Raw genomic sequence first — 19,958 nt, 5'->3', positions numbered from 1 at the left:
AATACTCTATCCTCTAGCGGGGAGGATTCAGGTGGCGTGGCCCCGGGTTACAAATAAGTGTGTAATGCGTATCTGACCTGTGTATAACAGAAGAGTTCTGAGTCGGCCAATTTGAATTGTTGCTGCAATACGGTAAACGACTTAATGTCTGACTTTTCCCACAGGTCACCTATATGGGAAATGCCTATGAGATCCCATTTGTCGAACCCTTTACTCCTCCCCAAATTACCCAGCTGTTCAGAGTCCCATAATGGTGTGTGCAAGTGTAAGCCTCTGCCCCCAACCAAGGCATTTAGTGGCAGTGTGCCAGAAGTGAACAGTATTTTTGGTGGGGCTCGTAAGTGTATAGCGCCGGGGCTTAGAATAGAGGGCTCTGTTGAAGTTCCCCCCCAGAAAGGAGCCATCTATCCAAACTGTAACCCGGGTCTCCTGGTTGAGCATAAGTGCAATGGTTGATGGAGGACAGGTGGGCCGCCCAGTAGTACGGTTTGATATTGGGAAAGCTGATGCCTCCGTCATACCAGTTCAAGGAAAGCTTACTGAGAGCGATACGCGGCTTGCCATTCCATAGTAGATCTCGCTGGAGGCCTTCCACTTCTCTAAAATAGAACGAAGGTATCTGGTCTAAAGAGTTCTGCAGGGCATACTAAAACCGGGGTAGAGACATCATTTTGAAAAGGGCCGCCTTCCCCAACAGGGAAAGGGGGAGCGATTTCCATCTGTCAATATCTTTACGCAGCCTGAGTGCAGGTTATGAGTATAGCGGAGGGAGAGAAAGATTCCCAGATATGTAAAGACATCTGTGCATATTTGTATAGGACACTCCCCTGGTGGGATCGGCGGCTCTCCTGCCACTACAAACAAGAGGGACTAGTTCAAGTTTATGGAGTAAGCGGAGTATCTACCAAAGATCGTGAGGATATCTAAGACCACAATCAGGGATTGCCTTGGATAGGTAAAATAAAGGAGGGTATCGTCAGCGTAAAGGGAGATACAGTCTTCCCATTCCGGTGACCAGTGCATGCCCCGAATCATCGGGTCTCTGCGTACCCAAGCTGCCAACAGTTCCAATGCTAAGGCAAATAAAAGAGGGGATGGGGGCATCCCTGCTGGGTCCCCGTTTCCAGCTCAAAGGTGGACGATTTTTTATTGTTGACCACAACCTGGGCCAGAGGTTTAGAATATAATAGTTGCACCCATTGTATATATTTTGGGCCAAATCCCATTTTCTCCAACACTGCCCACAGATATGGCCATTCAATGGTGTCAAACGCCATGGTGGCCTCTGGAAGACTATTACTGCTGGCTCCAGGATAGGGGCTGCTCTGCCCAACACAACATGCACCCTGCGCAAGTTAAGTGCAGTGTTGCGATGCGGAATAATACTGGACTGATCCGGATGAGCTAGGGTCTCAACCACTATTAAAAGCCGGTTGGCCAAAAGTTTAGCCAGAATCTTGGGTTCTGAGTTTAGTAGGGAAATCAGTCTATATGATCTGCAATCGGTTTTAGGTTTCCCCTCCTTATGGATTGTCACAATGGTGGCCGTCCTTTGGTCTAGGGGCAGGAGCCCTGAGTCTCTAGAGTCCTCATACATAGCCTTTAGGTATGGGGCCAGTCTGTCTGGTTTGAGTTTGTAAAGTTCAATCGGCAACACATTAGGGCCCTAGGCCTTGCCCGATGTAAGGGACCTTATCGCTGCTGATATTCCATCATTGGATATGTTACTCTCCTAGAAATCATGGTCGTCCACCGACAGTCTGGGCAGTACTATGTCAGCAAGCATTTGGTGGGAATCTTCTTTAGAATAAGGAGCAACCGAAGAGTAGACTATCAAAATGGGCCGGAAACAGGTCCACTATGTCTTGTGGATCCATAATGGGTCCACCTCCTTGACCATGGAGCTCCGGCACTAGTCTGCTTGCCCAATCCTTTTTATTAGGTCTCGTGGCGATTACAGCGTGCAGCGCTGTCTCGCCAGAGATTTATTGTTACTGATACAGCTTTCCAGGAGACAGCACCTGGCCGCGCGCATTTCCTCTCGGAGGAGGCGATCGGAGCGGGCCACGCGCACGCGCTCGCTGTGGCCAGCTGCTGTCTCCTGGGAAGCTCCAACACCACACACGCATGCGCATACACAGAGACACACACACGAGCGCCCACGCACGCACATACAGACAACCCCCCCCACACACATACGCACACACACAAGTGCACCGAGAACCCCCCCCCAGCCCTTTTGAACTTACGAGGCCAATCTCGGGGGACTCCGCTCTCAGCACGCGGCAGGGGCAGGCACCGGGCATGTGCCTCGTGCCCCCTCTCTGCGGCTCTTGCCAGCTCCTTTCCCGTAGCTCCCTCTTGGTCAAGGGAGCCCCGCAACACTTGCGCAACCTCCTGCTGGCGGCCCCGGGGCTCTCCACCGCTCACAGGAGCCCCGGACCGCGATACGCATTTACTCCGCCTGCCTCCTCTTCCGATCCGGATGCGGCCCCGTCACAGGCGACACTCTCTACCCCGCCCGCTGCCCACGAAGGAGGCCCAGCCCCCAGGAGCGGGACCGGGTGCCAGAGTCCCGCTGCCCTGGGAGCGGAGACGCCGCCGACTGAGCCCCGGAGCAGCACGGAGACAGAGTGAAGTCCCCAAGAGGCCCGGTGAGTGCGGGCGTCTCGAGGCGGAGGCCCCAGTGTTCTTTAGAGGCCCCGGGCATACTCCTGGAGCGGCCCCGGAAGGCAGCGGGCCACTCCCCGCTTTAATTCCAGCAGCTCTACGGGCACTGTTATTTCGAGTCCCCAGAAGGGGGACTCCAACCTTTGGGGCATATTGGTTCAAAGCCCCCCAGGGGCTCCTGGTGCCATTATCATTTTGAGTCCCCCGAGCGGGACTCCAGCATCACGGGGGCAGTTGTGTTCACTTTTTTAGCCCACGAGGGCTCCGGGGGCCCTCATTATACGAGGGGGTGCGTCGGGGCACATTGCCGGTGCCCGCCCCCCTCCTGCTAAAGTGGTAGTGGCATTTGGTTATTTTAGAGCCCAGAGAGGCTCACAGCCCACCGTGCCTGAGGTGCTTCATCAGAGCTGTGTGAATAATAACAGCTGTGAGCCCGTGCCTGAGGTGCATCATCAGAGCTGTGTAAATATTACCTGCGTCAGCCCCGTGCGTGAGCTGCATCATCAGAGCTGTGTAGAGCTGTGTGAATAATACCAGCTGTGAGAGCAAGGAAAAGTCCTCCAGCCTCCCAATCCAGCAGGCAGCCAGGGTTGCAATTAGTGTTGCAATATTTAGCAATGCCAAAAGCTCAAACTTAATTACTACGAGAACTATTGCATTGCAAATGCTTGTCCAACCCTGTTAGTAGTTTCCCAGCTTTGTCAACCACCTCATACAACCGCCTTTGCGCTGCTCTCCCCAGGGCCTTAGCCTGGTCAGTCGCCAGTGCCCGATAGTCCTGCTGTTTGAGTTTGAGAAGGTGGAGTTTATCGGGTGTGACATCTGATTCTAGGTCTAGTTCTAAATGCCTGACTTCCGCCTCCATGGCCTCCATCTCCCTCCGGTGCTCTTTCTTCTTCCCCGAAATCAAAGAGAGGGCCGGGCCCCGAATTACCGTATTGAAGGCCTACCACAGCGTCTGCGGGGATTCCCCAGAGCTCTCATTCTCAATGAAGTAGTTGTCTAGGGCTACAAGGAGTTCCCTACGGATGTGAGCATCCCGAAGATACCACGAGTTAATGGGGGCCATCTGTCCCACATGTTTGTAATTAAAAGCCACGTGAAGCCAGACCAGCGAATGATCAGAGATGCCTCTGGCGAGATGTTTAATTTCCCGAACATGGGCAATTTGAGATGCGGGAATCAACAAAGAATCAATCCGGGATAGGCTCCCGTGTGCCCGGGAATGGAAGGTGTATTGCAGTGTCAGAGTGAAAGGCCCGCCAACCGTCCACCAACCCCATAGTCTCGAGGAAATCGGGTAGCCAGCCTGATGAGCGAGCAATCTCAAGCGGAGGATGACGATCTAGTGTGCCGGAGACCACTGAGTTTAAATCTCCCCCAACAGTAACAGACCCTCTGGGATATTCAATAGTAATGTTCCCAGGTCCCTAAAGGTGACGGCTTGGAGGTCCATAGGCACGTAAACTGATAAACATGTAATTGGATGTCCCTTCCAGATGCCCGAGACCCCAACATACTGCCCCCTGTCGTCTGTCCAGGTTTGATGCACTACAAGGGGGAAGGAATTCTTCTTCAGTATGCCTACCCCTCGGGAGACCATGGTGAATCCTGCGTTGGCCAACATCACGTAACTTCCTCTGTGCAGTGCCTTACATGCATTACCAATTAGATGAGTTTCCTGAAGTAGGATAACGTCAGGGGCCTGGCGCTTTATATATTGAAGGACCACACTACGTTTTATCTTGTCCCTCAATCCATTGACATTCCAACTTAACAGTTTAATCCCTCCGTCCCAACATGTTGCCATAGTAAATTATAAAATTCTCCATATGTGTTGCGGAGCATGCAGTACATGTTTCCACTTCCCCAACTAAAGTTGCAATTGAAGTCGCTGATGTAATAAATGCCACAAAATCATAACAAAACTCACCCTCCCAACAACCCCCCACCCCGCTGCCCTGCACTCTGGGCCTAGAACTGCCCAGCGAAAACTTGCAGAGTGCCTGTCGCCCCAGAAAAGGTTCATGATAGAACAGAGAAGAGAAATGGAGGAGGGAGTGCGGGGGGGGAGTTAAAGCACTCCATTTCACGACCCCGAGCAGGTCAAATGTACACCCATATGAGAGCAAATACTTAAGGTCCAATTGAGTACATGAACCCCAACAATAGAAAACTAGAAACCCCCCTCCCAGGCCCACCCCATTACAGGCCCCATTTAATCAGTTCGAACTCTACTGCCAAACAGGTTACCGCCTCAGGCTGGTCGACTGTGCGCATTCCCCCCGCCGCCATGATCGATTGGACTCCTTACTCCTCGGCGTTCGATCCATTCTGCTGCGGCTTCAGGATGTTCGAGAAACCATGCTCTCCCCTCCGCCTCAATCCGAAGACGTACCGGGAACATAGAATATTTCAGACCCCGCTCTCTGAGGTCACGTATGACCAATAGGAACGACCTCCTCTGCCATTGTACCCTCTGTGTGAAATCTGGGGAAAAGGAAATATCTCCGCCCTGGAATTTTGAAGGATAACAATAGTTCAAGACCCTAGCCAGCATGGGCCGCGGGGGCGATCCCAGTTTGGGACGACCGCACGAGACCCTGTGGGCACGTTCGATAACAAAAAACTTACTGAGGCCTATGGGCTGTAAATGTTTCAGAATAAGGTCCTCAACAAACAGATCAGGGGATTGCCCCTCCGATTTTTCCGGAACACCCAGGATGCAGAGGCGTCGCAGGCGGCACTCGTAGTTGTCCAGCTTGAGGTCAGTAAGCTTGCGAAAGTCCTGGAGGTCGCGAATCTTCCCCTGAAGCTGGGCAACATCACCAACGAGACTAGTGGTGGTAAGTTCTACTTGATTGACCTTCTCGTTCAGTTTCGCCATGTCAGCCCTAACATCGATCGCCATTGTGTCCAGGGAGGTCTTTACACAGGTGATGGCTTCCATTACATCTTTTAGTGAGATTTCCTGTTCCTCTTCACCCAAGCCCCCTGAAATTGCGTTTCTGGACAACCAGGGCTGTTGCAGTTGCTTAGAGACAGTATATCTGTCCAGTTTGTTTTGCGTGGCCTTCAACCCACGGGCCCCCGCGGCCTTATTGCACTCCATCGCGTCGCTCTCTGTCCACTACCAGCTCGTCCGAGGGCACCCAGGCCGAGTGGCCACGGTCACCGATAGCAAGTTGAGAACTGGCTGGATCATGAGAACGCCGATGCGCCCCTGTGGGTGTTCAATGGGTCCATTCCAGGTCTACTGTCGGCTGGGGAGTGATCAGCCTCCGCGCCGGATGTAAGGGCGATGAAATGAAATGAAAAATTATATTTATATAGCGCGTACCTACCCGGAGGCCTCGCAGCGCTTTAACTGATTACTATGGCGAGGGCCAGGGTGGGTTAACACGCTTTTGCAAACAGGTGTGTTTTCAAAGCTTTCCTGAAAGCCATCCGGTTATTATTCTCCCTGAGATTCGGCGGAAGAGACTTCCACATTCTCGCCGCAATATGCGAGAATGAACGGCCGCCCCAGCGAGCTTTATTGATTTTGGTTGTGGTGGCTAGATGCAGTGCACTGGAGCGAAGGGTTCTCGGAGTATAGGGTACAACCAAAGGGAGCAAGATGGCAGGACCTGTTCGATGAAAGGCTTTATGTACAATGCACATAGCCTTAAAGTGTATTCTAGCAGCTACTGGGAGCCAGTTAAGTTCTTTTAGGGCCTTCTTGGCTGACTGCCAACGAGGAATGTTGAACAGTAGTCGGGCAGCGCAGTTTTGAGTAACTTGGAGTCTGTTGGTCACTGCTGCCGGGGCTCCTAGGTATAACGCATTTCCATAATCCAGGCGGGAGAGTATCAAGGCCTGAACCAGGATTCTCCTCGCCTGAAAAGGAAGCAGAGGGAGCACCTTCTGGAGCATTCTCATTAGTCCGACACAGGTGGATGCCGTTCTGGTGGCCTGAACAGAGAAGTCTAATGCTTTGTTGAGCCAGACTCCAAGACTCTTTATGTGAGGTTTAGGGGGAGGAGGAGAGCCAAGACAGGCAGGCCAGATGGAAGCCAGAGTGGTCGGTGCGAGGTTGCCCAGCAGCATAATCTCTGTCTTCTCCCCATTAAGTCTGAGACAAGAAGATTGCATCCACTTGGCTACAGCCTCTAGACAGGGCCCCAAGGTGTTGGACGATGATCCCTCCGTGTGGTCCAAAGAGACCACCAGTTGGGTGTCGTCCGCGTCGGTGACAATACGCACACCAAAGGGATAGACTATCCCTGCCAGAGGACTCATGTAGACATTAAAGAGCGTGGGGCTCAGGGCCGAGCCCTGAGGGACCCCACAGCTGAGTGGTTGCTTAGAGGAGACTACCTCGCCCTCAAACACCTGGAAGAAGCGCTCGTCCAGGAAGGAGGTCAGCCATTCCCGGGCCGCGCCCGACACGCCCATGCCCTTTAGACGATGTAATAATGTGGCATGGTTGACCGTGTCGAACGCGGCGCTGAGATCTAATAATATAATGGCTGCTTTCCCTCCCCGGTCCAGCACAGATCTTGTTTCTTCCGTTACTGCTAGTAAAGCAGTTTCGGTTCCGTGTTGAGGGCGGAATCCCGTCTGGGAGGCACATAGCAGATTGTTAGATTCTAAATAATCTACTAAGATGTTGTTAATGTGCCTCTCCAACAGCTTGCTCATCCAGGGGAGTAAGGAGATTGGGCGAAAATTGGCCAAGTTGTTCTGGTCTAAGGTAGGCTTCTTTAAAAGGGCCTTAACCATCGCACATTTCCACGGGGCTGGGACAGAGCTGGAGGTGATAGAGGAGTTAAGAACATCTAAGATGACAGGGCGAATGGCATCAATGACTTTGAAAAGGGTCTGCGGGGGTGCTGGGTCATTGGGAGATCCCGAGATGACTTTAGGGATTATTTTATCCAATGAGATGGAATCTAAGAGAGGGAACTCCTCAAGTGAACAGGAAGCCAAGGGGTCCAACTTGATGACGGCAGTGGTGTCCAGATCGCTTCCACCAGTGGAAAAAGAGGAGTAAATAGCCTGAATCTTCTGAGAGAAGAAGGTGGCTAGGTTGTTACATCGGGCCTGCGCACCGACCGAAGACAGACGCTCAGGGGGAGGAGAGATTAGTGACTTGGCAATTTTAAAAATTTCTTTGGGGGAGTTTGCAGCTAGGTTGATTTTAGAGTCATAGAATTGGATTTGTGCGGCTTTCAATTTATTTTTATATAACTTGATAGCGGCTCTATACTCTGCTTTCTTGGGTTGTGAGTATTCTCGCCTCCAAGCTCTCTCCAGTTTACGGCACGATTGTTTCATAGTTCTCAGGGCAGAGGAGTACCACGGGGCTACTTTAGGTCGTTTGTGGAGTGCAAGGATTCTTTCGGGAGAACCTGATCAAGGGTGTTAAGAATCCAATTGTCAAAATCGGTGGTGGCTATGCTGGGGTTCGTCACCTTCGAAGGTAGATGTTCGGTAAGAGCCAATTTCCACTTGGAAAAGGGCAGCGAAGCCCATTTTCTTCCCCAATGTCTGTTATTGTTTTGTGAAATTGGGGGGGTATTTGTGGACCATTATGAAGGGTGCTAAGTAGTGGTCGGTCCAGGGCAGTGGTATAGGTGTTTCGACCCTTAAGCTGTCTAGATTGCTGAAAATGTGGTCTAGGAGATGCCCCTTAGTGTGCGTCGGGTGAAAACCTTTCTGGAGCAGATAAATGGCTTGAAGATTCAGTCGAAGACTATTGGCTGCTGAATCCAGCGGATCGTCCCGATGCAAATTCAGGTCACCCAACAGAGTAAGATTTGCCGAGGTAAGCACAAGATTGGCAGCGACATCTGTCACCCTTGTGACAAAGTCGCTAAGAGGACCCGGCGGTCGGTAGACTAGAATGCCTGAGAAAGTAGTGGTGGGAGAGAACTCGAGAGTGAAATGTAGACTCTCGCAGGCTGGTGTGGCGGGGGGAGTGACGCGACATCTATAGTTGTCTCTGTGTATGATGGCCAGCCCTCCGCCTCTACGTGACTTGCGATCCAGTCGCTTTAGAGTGTAGCCCTGGGGGGTGGCCCATACTATTGTAGGATCAGTTTCCAACTGAAGCCATGTCTCTGTTAAAAAGAGGGCGTCAGGATTGAGCTCCTCTATCAGCATGGCTAGTTCAGCACAATGTTTCGGCAGTGACCGACAGTTAAGAAGGAACATCCTCCAATTGTACGTAGGGGGATGTTTCTCTGTACTCAGGGTGGGCAGATCCCAATTACACGTTTTACAACGTACCGTCGGTTTTATAGGGAGGACCGAGTGTAAACATAAAGGGTTGACAGTGGGTCTTAATGTATGCAGGGAGGAAACACTGTATGTAATGAGAGTCCCTACCATAGTGCCAGGCAGAGACAGGGATCTGGGCGCGTCTGGACGCGGACTGGCGCAGACTGGCTTCTCTTAGGCGCCTTTTCGGCACATCTACGGCGCTCCCGCTGCGCTGAACCGCTGCGCGGGAGGGCTGGGGGTTAAGTAGATTGGGGAAGAGTGGAGACTAGAGCATCACCCTACAAAGATGGCCGCCCGCAGTGGAACAACCAGGAAGTGAAGGCGCTCTCTTCTCCCGCCACAACAAACAGCATGGATTGTTGCGGTGGACCGGGGACTGCCACGATTGTTCCAGGTCTCTGTGTTAGCAATGTTTCCTGTGCCAGGTTGTGGGCCTCTTCCCCTCTGTTACGGCGGGCCATTCCACTCCTCTGATAGCAATGTGGGGGGTCTACAGCCCCGCCCCTGTACCCTCCGAAATATCGGGGCACTGTAGGGCGCTGTGCCAGTGCAGCAGAGGGTCCCCAGGAGGACGCGTTCAGCTAGTGCGGCCGCTGAGCACCGCCTGCAACGCGGGGGAGGGCAGCGCACGGCAGAACTGAGCGGCGTGATGGCGCCTATTGTTGTACCCCAGGCGCCAATGGAGCGCTTGCCACAGGTCCTGGCACCGTCTTGGGCACTTTTATGCAGGCAATATCCGCAGTTGGGCCGGGCGAGCCCGAGTTCCCCGATGCAGAGATTTCACTGCCTCTTACATCATGGGCAAAGTTTACGTAGCATTCCTCAGTGGGTCCTATTTCCTGATCAAAATGTCTGCGGAGAATGAATAAAATCACTCAATTCAAAAGGACTCTCGGTGAAAAGTCATTATTTACTATGATCCTCGTACCATTGAATCAAAATAGTGAAAGAGACTGTCAGGTTATGGCTTCAGAAAAGCACAAGACACCAGCGATCCTCCTCTCTCGGCGGTGGCACTCTCCAGACGCAGCGCCACCGCGTGAACACGCTAGATCGTTTGGATCTCCTCCCCGGCCGCTCGCCGCACTGTGGGACCCGGCGTGAGATCCGAGGGTAGGCTCCACCCTCGCAGAGGCTGTATCTTCGGTCTCCGATGTTGGAGACGGACCGGGGTAGGCGGGTTCGTGACCGCTGATATTCTGATGTGTAGGACTGCTGTCGGACAGGCCGGATCTGTTCCAGGATAGACGAGTGAACGGGGCCGGTCGCGGAGCTACACTTTACGCGGCCATCTTGCCTCGATACCTGGCCATGCCCCAATTATACATTTTCTTGAAACAAAGATTCAATTAATTGAATTATTTGTGGCATGAAGAAGAAAGTAAACTACACTGCTGTTAATTGTGAGATGCCATCAGTGTCTGGGATGGTGTGTGGGCAAATCTGAGCATGCTTTCAGCAGCAGGACCAAATGATGTGGCAGAAGCAGATTTCCCTCACAGAGGCTGTATCTTCGGTCTCCGATGTCGGAGACGGACCGCGGTAGGCGGGTTCGTGACCGCTGTTATTCTGATGTGTAGGACTGCTGTCGGATGGGCCGGATCTGTTCCAGGATAGACGTGTGAACGGGGCCGGTTGCGGAGCTACGCTTTACGCTGCCATCTTGCCTCGATGCCTGGCCACGCCCCAATTTTACATTTTCTTGAAACAAAGATTCAATTTATTGAATTATGTGTAGCATGAAGAAGAAAGTAAACTAAACTGCTGTTAATTGTGAGATGCCAACAGTGTCTGGGATGGTGCGTGGGCTAATCTGAGCATGCTTTCAGAAGCAGGACTAAATGATGTGGCAAAAGCAGATTTCTTCTGAGCTGTAGGAGCAGTTGTTTGAAGCTCTCATCAAACAGCAAAATTAGTTTGTTAAAACTTTAGCCCTCTGGCCAAACGGGTGAATGTTTGTGAAGTAGGAAACATCTCTCAGTAACATGTATGTATTTTGCAATACTTTCGCATCTCTCAGTAACAAGTATGTATTTTGTAATACTTTCCTGGTGTACAATGTGTTCTGCATTATGCAAAGTGGTGTGCCCAAATAAGATCTGCAAGATTCTAAATTGATTAATCTAAAGCTGGGCACAAATGGTCAGCTTGGCTAACATATAAACAGAGATCCTGATGGTAAAGCAGAACCTGTAACAGCTATTCCAACACCTCAATATCCAGAATAGAGCCTAGAGTTAAAGGTCCTCCAGAATTACAGAAGCACACCAAGAGGAGAGGAGCAATTGGTGGTGGCTTTATAGGGACTTGGCCATTCCCCCTTCATCATTTATGTTCTACTTCACTTTACCAGCAGCTGTAAGCAAATAGAGGATTAAGAAAAAAGCCTGAAAGGCTATGGTCTGGTAAGGGAAAGCTGGACCGCCTATGTCTGCCTCCACCCCTTCCAGATGAAAGTTTGTGTACTGCCCTAACAGGCGAACACCAAGGCTTCGGCACCATTGTGTTAATTAATGATCGATATATAGGAAGGATCAGGTTCCTGGGAGAAGCATCCATTTACACAATAGATGCATAACTTGTGGCAACTTTAGTACAAATCCTCAGTTTTTTATACAGAGACTCCTTCTTCACCTTAAGAGGTGCAATAACATCAGGGTCTTGTTTGTATGCTCAGTTAGGGTCTACAGGGAACAGTTAGTGAGTGAGTCGACCGGAGACAATAATTCAAGAGAATGGAGAAAGACCATGTGAGCTTTTTCCTGAGGACAGTGCCTTTAAATTGAAATGAAAAAGTGATTTATAAAGCGCATGGCTGCCCTTGAGCGTCCCAGCGCTGATGACAGGTAATAGAGAGGGGGAAGAAAAAAAAAAAGATCAGGGAAAGAGCCAGGTTTTCAGACTCTTGCGGAAAGTGAGATGGTTTGGTTCCGCTCGCAGAGTGAGGGGGAGAGAGTTCCACAGTTTGGGAGCAATGAAGGAGAAATGGCGACCTCCTGAGCGGGCCTCTTTGATCCTGGGTACATATGCCAGGTGAAGATGAGCAGAGCGCAGATTTCTATTGGTTTCATGATGTCTGATCAGTGTTTAAGAATAGGAGGGCCGTTGTTGTGGAGGATTTTATGGGTCAGGCAGAGCGTCTTAAAGTTGACCCGTTCTTGCACCGGGAGCCAATGAAGTAGCCTAAGGGCTGGTTTTGCCGAGCTCCTGCAGAGTAGTGCCTGTTAACAGCCTAGCTGCCGAGTTTTGTACGCCCTGAAATTTGGCAATTACTTTTTTAGAGGCGCCAAGATACGAGGCATTACCGTAGTCGAGTCTGGATATTAAAAGGCTCTGGATGATGAGTTTCCTAGTGTTTTGGGGAAGCAGAGGCAGGATTTTACGGGTAGTCCTAAGGATGCCATAGCATGCGCCTGCTGATTTCCTAGCCTGGGTTGTGAACGAAAGATCCTGGTCCAGCCATATGACCAAACTCTTAATGGAGGATTTAGGGGTCGGGGCTTCACCCATGCAGGGAGGCCACAGCGAGTTTGACTTAAAGTGGGCTGGGTTACCTAGTAACATGATCTCCGTTTTCTCGGCGTTGAGCCTGAGATGGGACCGGTCCATCCAGCGTGAGATGTCACAGAGGCAAGAATGGAGGTTGTCAGGGGAGCGGTTAGGGTGGCTGAGAGATACTACAAGCTGTGTGTCGTCGGCATACGTCACTAGCTTGAGTCCATACGGGGACACTGTTTCCCGGAAGGGTGACATATAGGCATTAAAAAGGGTAGGGCTCAGAGAGGAGCCCTGAGGGACGCCACAGAGTAAAGGAGTGGAGTGTGATTTAGAGGATCCCTCCCAAATTTGGAAGGATCGGTTGTGGAGGAAGGATTCCAACCACGGTAAAGCAGACCCTGAGATACCTAGTGCCCTTAGCCTATGGATCACAATGTGGTGGTTGACGGTATCGAACGCCGCGCTTAGATCCAGGAGGATCACTGCCACTGATCCTCCTGAGTCTAAAATGTTGCGCGCTTCTTCCACGACTGCCATTATGGTGGTCTCCGTCCCCTGACCTGGGCGGAAGCCAGTTTGGGAAGGGTGAAGGAGGTTGTTATGTTCGAAATAGGTTGAGAGCTGCTTGTTAACAAATTTTTCAGCCGTTTTGCTCACTAAAGGCAGAAGGGAGATGGGGCGGTAGTTGCCCAAGTCTGTTGGGTCGAGATGTGACTTTTTCAGAAGGGGCTTCACAATGGACTTTTTCCAGCCTGGTGGCACAATGCCTTGGGTAAGGGAAGGGTTTATGAGTTGGACCAGAGGTGGAAGGATAGTTGGTATGACTGATTTGAAAATATGGGGAGGGGCTGGATCGCATGGAGAACCACTTTTGATGGATGAGAAAATAGGGAGGTTTTCTTCCGTAGCGAGGGAAAAAGCGTTAAGACCTAAGCCAGGTTGCAACTGAGTGGGGGGCAGAGGATCGGGAGAAGTGTCTTCAGTGAGGGGGGAAGAGAGATTTTAAAAAGTTTTGAATTTTCACGTTGAAAAATTCTGCGAATTCATTGCAACGGTTCTTGAGAGGGTCAACAGGCGGGGGGGTGGTTTGGTGTTTTTAAAAGTTTGTTAATTATACGAAACGTTTCTTTGGCCGGATTAGAGGAAGTTCAAATTTTTTCCTCAAAGAAAGCTGCTTGAGCCGATTTGAGAGCTTTTTTGTAGATGAGGGTTGCGCAGCTGTAGTCTTTCTTTTTTTGGGGAGCGAATTCTTTCCTCCAGGCTCTCATTTTTTTTTTTTTTACAGAGTTTTTTTTAGTAAGCGGAGCTCATGGTTAAACCATGGGGATTTCGGCTTACCCCTGGAGATCTGGACCGGGGTCTTGGGGAGGATTGAATCAAGGGAGTTTTCGATCCATGCAGAGAACTTGATGTCTGCTGCGTGGGTGAGGGGGTCGTGAGGTGGCACAGAGCATTCCAGGAGGTGGCTCCATTCTTTTGTATCCAATTTCGACCAACGACGTTCGAGAAGGGGGAGGGTAGTTTTGGCCAGTGGGGCTGGCAGGTGCCAACGGAAGCAGATTAAGAAATGGTCTGTCCATGGTAAGGGGTTTTGCAATTTTAAATTGGGGATGTTAGAGAATAGGGGGTCAAGAAGGTGGCCCTTTTTGTGGGTAGGTTGGTCGCTAAGACGGTGGAGTTGGTAGGCTGCGAGGTCGAGTTGTAGTTCTGAAGCTCCTATATCATTGGGGTTATCAAAATGAAGGTTGAAATCGCCCAAAATGATAAAGTTAGAAGTGCTGGCTAATGCCAGAGCGGCTTCCAGAAGAGAACATGTAACACTGCTCATCGCCTAATCTAGTGTCAGGTAAAAAAATTAAAAACATCGCTGTGTTAAAATGTCATCATAAGGAATGTTTAGTCTGAACTTACAAAACATATGGGTGCTATCTAAAATGGTTCACATAAAGAATATAGTGTTAATTAGCCCTCTACTGGTGTTAAAAAGAAAATGTAACAGCAGTTAGTAGAGCATCTACGTGGCGAGCATCAAGGATACTCCAGATACTTTTTAGTTTGAAAATGTACACAGAAATGTACTGAACCTTTCCTCTTTGCTGTCGTTTTAAAACGTGAAAATTAGGATGCAAATGTTCACTTTAGTTCCCTATTGGTTTGAGGGAGCCACTCAGAATATAGCACCAGTGATTTTCAGCTAAGTTGTTTTCAAGTTATAGACCCAGCTTTACACACTCCTGATGTGAAGTGATCAAGTCACATATCAAATATGTTGTCACCTGTCACTGTTTAACTATAATTATCGACATTTATTTAAACCCTGCTGACAATTCATTATTAATTTCCCTTTTCAGGTTTCCATTATTCATAGCAGTATACAAGATTTGCTATGAAGGAACACCAGTCAAAGAATTCATCTCTTGTCTACAAAACCATCCTGAACACTTGTAACAAGGACCAAGACCTACTTTTCTCCGTTTCTCAATTTTCAGAAAGCATTATATCATACGTGGCATTCCAAGAATATTTAAAACGTTCTGGCCTTCAAGAAGGATAGATTTGCCAAACTGCTATGTTCTATCCATACATTGTAAAGGCCTGGTTTGATTTTCAGATCCAATCATTTGTGATATTTCACTCGAGTGCCAGGGTGCAGAGAATCCGATAGAGAATTTATTAGGCTGTCGAGAGATTAATTTTGGCTGCAAGGTTTTCAACATTTTCCAATATGCTAGGTGACTGTCAACCAACAGTATGTTAACTGTGTCGTCGCACTGTAGCTGCTGTAAACAATCAGACCTGGAACACTTAAGTGGGAAGTAACACAAATCCACTGTATTACTAACCTCAGGTACATTTAGATTTTCCCAATAAGCAATCTCTAAACCATTACATTAATTTAAATTACCAATGCATGAATATAAAACCATTATAACAATTCAGTTAATATATTTTGATAGTGCATATTTTTAATTCGAGTACTTTTCTAAGATCTAGAAGCATTAAAGGAAAAGAACATTCTCACTTGGCAAACACCACTGGTTTGACATTTAATCTGGAAATTAACATGGGAAAAAAGATCATTGGAAAATCCCAGTCATTGAAGATGTAGGCATTTTAGCAGTTTTGTACAGTTTAATTTTTTTTGTTTCTTGTGAAATGAGGTAAATTCACAGTTTTAAACATAGTAATATGAAAGAAACTTAAAACGGAGACTGTTCACTAAATAAAAATAAATTATAATCAGGTACTTAAACCTCTTGCTGAAAACGCACATTTTTGTAAGCCCACTTTCTTATTTTGAATCTGTTCATCATATGTGGCTGCTATTGCAGCAGAAACTGCTGTTATTATTATAAAAACAATATCAGGCAGATGAATGAGTGACTCAACAGAGGGCAGTAAATACGTTTACAACCCACTTTGTGCAAAATAGCTACATAACAGCAACTAATCCATATTCACGGATTAGTTGCTGGTCCTTAGCAGTTGTTGATTCAGTGAAGGATACAACACTAATCATGTGCCTATGCAATATCTTCACTTTATAGAATATACTGCGCACAATAAGGCTATTCTCCTCCCAAAAGAATGAAACAATTTCACATTAATAAACACACAATGTGATAAACCAATTTTCCTCTTAACCCCCCCCCCCCCCCCCCCTCCCCCGTATTTTAGTGCATTTGTACATGGGAAAATGTAGCAATTTAATGCAAGAGATTATAACCTAGACTAAATACTGTTGTATGTTATATTTATATCTCACAATCTTGAGGTATAGTAATACTTACAGTGAAACTGAATGTTGATTTCATAGCAGTAGCAAAATCCCAATGTATTTGTGCTTGGTCTTTACTGTTCCGCAGCCCAGAGCAGAAGAGGCAGTCCTTCAAGTTTAGAGAGTGGTTTATATGGCTCCTATCAAACCATGTGAAACATGAACGGGCTGCAGACTTTTCGCTGTTATTGCGCTGTTTCAAGTTTGGGATACATTATTAGATTGTTAAAGTATACAACTTGCCAATTTCTGATTGAAAATTGTGACCTTTACTCATGATGTTTTGTTTTCTAAACTGCGTTAAGCTTGGCATCTGGTTAATAACGACTTACGTTTACAGATCAAGCTATACTGAAGGGAACAACATGCAGAGTTAACTATTTTGTTAATAAATAATCAGCAAGAACAAGCTTGTATTTTAACGTCATGTAACAGATGTATATCACAACATCATACAAATAAACATGGACCAATGCAGCCCTGTGTATTTGATTACTTTAATGTGGTCATCTGGGGAAAAATAAAAGGAAGAATTTTTGTTCAATAATTTTATTGAAGAACATATACTCCTCCAAACTCATTAAGCAAGGTTCTAAATGTTAGATAATGCAAGTAGACTATTTAAAGAACAGTTCAATAAACACAAAATGTTATCCTGTATAAAATATCTGTACATTTTTGAGCGAAGTAAACACTTTTATTCATTGCTCAGGTACTTCTAATCATTTTGTATTTTATACTTTCACCTACACATTTACAGATCTGTTTTCAGTTTATAGGCAGGTAATTGGCTCACAGTAATACCTACTGAACAGACCTGGAGTGAGTACAAACCCTGCACAGTAGATCACGTGGACTGAGCCAAACACAAACAAATACTTGTGCATTTAGCTAGTCTTAGAAATGTTAGCAAATATACAAATGGTAATGAGACAACTATGATGAACAGTCATCAATAGCTTTTAGACAATAGCTATAGGCAGCACTATATATCTAGAGTACTTTGGGCATCTTTTTCTCATATCAAACAACACTGTATGCCTTAAAAAAACCAATGTTTGCCTAAATGAACTGTTCTGGCACAGTTGAAAAGATACACTGCAATCATCGATTCAGATTAATTTGGATCTTTATTAAACAGGGTGCAGATATCCTGTGCCTCTAAAACTTTTGCCAGCAGCCTCTTGTCATTTGCACACTGAAGTGACCCAAACTATCTGTCTGAAACACATACACAAAATCTAGTGCTAACAAAACATGAAAAGGTGATAGAAAATTCAGAGTAACAAATCGAGAAAAGTGGTATTCCATGCTTACAAAACTAAGTAGTACAGTTGGTTTTATATTTTCTAAATGTAGCCACACTTTACTCTGAAGGTGAGATTTAGCAATTGGCATATCAGCATCAATCAACATTACATGTAATATGTTGCATGATTATAGTGTATATTGGGTGAAAACCCAAGATAAATTGTAACTGTGCTGCAGAGGTTACCAACATGTGGGAAATATTTGAAAGCACCTGAAAAGTCACTTTTCTTATAATTTTATGTAGAAAGTTTGTAAATGGCTTATCCTACCTACATTAATGTACTCCATGAAACCTGAGAAGCATTTCTTTTAAGACTTTATTCATTAGACACATTGCTCTTTCACACATTAAGTAGGAAAAATCTTTGAGGTAGACTGAAAATACCCGTTCATCTTTCAGTGTGATGAAGAATTAAGAAACACACAACATAATTTCAGCAACAAATATGTACTGCCTACTGGTATAAAAAACTATGTTTTATTTTAATAAAAACTTGAAATAATCATGGGTATCAGTTGATGACCAGGCAAAAGCCATTTTTGTTTCAATTGTCAAATATAAGAAGGTTATACCTACATGTAAAGAGACAGAAATCGGATATTGAAAACTTACAATGTACTGTAATGCAATAAATATGCATTTTAATTGAGAAAACAAATACCCTCCATCCCCTAATCAAACAGTATTAAAATAGTAGCTAGTTGATGCTTCCTTTAATTTTGGAAGTAAATGGAAATTTTGGCTCAAGCCTATTATAATCCAGTTGATGGGCAGTTATAGAAGACTTTAGTACAGAGAGATACAATTCTTAACACAGTGCAGATCACGATGACACCTATTTCATATTAGAATACGTGACATATGCAAAGATATTATTTACTACAAATCTTATTGTAGATGGTCTGATGCGGACACTTGGAAATATGATTTACTCTTGTAAATAATGAGTTTTACAATTGGATTGGAACAATTATGGTGCTAGTATCCAACACGAGAACTCTTCTGAGATATATAGATATATATATATACACACACACACACAGACACACACACACACATATTTACACATACACCAATGTGACAATTATCGGTAACATGAGTGCAAACATATAGCTTATATAATATATAATTTTACCTAATTTGCAAGTAAAAAGGGATCAGAACATGATACTATTTATTTCAAGCTCGTCAAACAATCAATCTGTTTCTCAGACCAGGGGCCCTATTCAAAAAGCTTATTTTGTCTTGAATAAATGTGTCTTCTTCATGGAAATGTAGGCGTAAATCGCACATTAGTCAGGAGTAAGTCACAGCTACTGACAGATAAAGCTTGGTGATTTGGGCCAGCAATTTGTTCAGCTGGCCTGATAAGTTTTTCCCCCTAAGAGTCTTTTTGCTGCTTTGTTATTTACAACTGAGATGTTTTAGTATCAATCAGCCATTATAATTTCACATTTTTGACTGCAAACTACTGATTATTATTTGTTAATGAGAGTACCTTAAAAACAAAGGGGCAATATTATTAGATTAGAATACAGCAGTATAACTAAGGACATCAGTAGATACAACAACTAATCCATTTTTTTTGTAAATCACGTAGAGAAATAGAATATACCATATGACTAACAATATGGCTATTTATTCAGCTTTATTAGAGTTAATTATTGTAAATGAAGAAATCAAAGAGTCACTAACAAATTGAATGTAAAACGGACATCAGAACGAACACCCATGACACCCACTACCAGCTGTCCTCAAATTAATGTTGCACTTTTATGACTAATGATATTTCTTGAGTCATGATTTAGTTGGCCTTGCAGATGGTAGCAATCTAAAGCTAGAAAAGAGTGTAAGAAAGGGGACAGCATGAACATTCTTAATGTTTTACATTTCATCAAAACCAAATTAAAGTGATCCTTCTGCACACAAAAATGAAAATAGGAAAAAAACTATTCTGCTTGAGTCGGGAATATGTGGCATATTAAAATTTATGAAAGACAAAAAGAGAAGTCAGCATCCTGTATTTTCACACTTACCCAGCTAAGGCATCAGCACAGGATAGATGGACCAAACTAACAACAAACAAACGTGAACAGGACCTTTATGTACAATATATTTCCCCAACTGGAGACTGACATGATTGCCTGTATGCTGAGGAAGATGTTATGATGATGGTGGCTCCTGCAGCTGTAATGAGCCGTTCCATGAATCGCTTGAAATGCAGCATTTTCCTGAAGTGTACTCGTATATAAACTCATACAAAAAGAATGGTTTCTTCTTTTGAAGTGATAACCAACACTATACATGAATGAAACCTCTAGAAGTGATAGAGCGGCATTGTATTGGGACAGGCTTGTGGTTTAAGATTAACAATACAAGCTTCATGACCCTAAGATAGCAGGAACAGTGAAGTTAAAAGCAATGTAACAGAAA

General features: G+C 46.2%; 1 protein-coding gene across 2 annotated transcripts in view; it reads left to right on the top strand.

Annotated features, from left to right (window-relative positions):
• Positions 1-16,690, top strand: part of LOC144823691 (glycerol-3-phosphate dehydrogenase 1-like protein) — a 185,556-nt gene extending 168,866 nt beyond the window's left edge. For both annotated transcript variants that reach the window (XM_078682426.1, XM_078682425.1), the window contains exon 8: positions 14,787-16,690. In XM_078682426.1, coding sequence (XP_078538552.1) covers positions 14,787-14,883 — 97 coding nt within the window. In that variant the 3' untranslated portion in view covers positions 14,884-16,690. The remainder of the gene's footprint in view (positions 1-14,786) is intronic.
• Positions 16,691-19,958: the final 3,268 nt, after the last annotated feature.

Source organism: Lissotriton helveticus, chromosome 3_1, assembly GCF_964261635.1.
Source record: "Lissotriton helveticus chromosome 3_1, aLisHel1.1, whole genome shotgun sequence".
Classification (NCBI taxonomy): Eukaryota; Metazoa; Chordata; class Amphibia; order Caudata; family Salamandridae; genus Lissotriton; species Lissotriton helveticus.
Note: the sequence above shows the minus strand (reverse complement) of the source record. Positions and strands in the feature narration are given on the sequence as shown.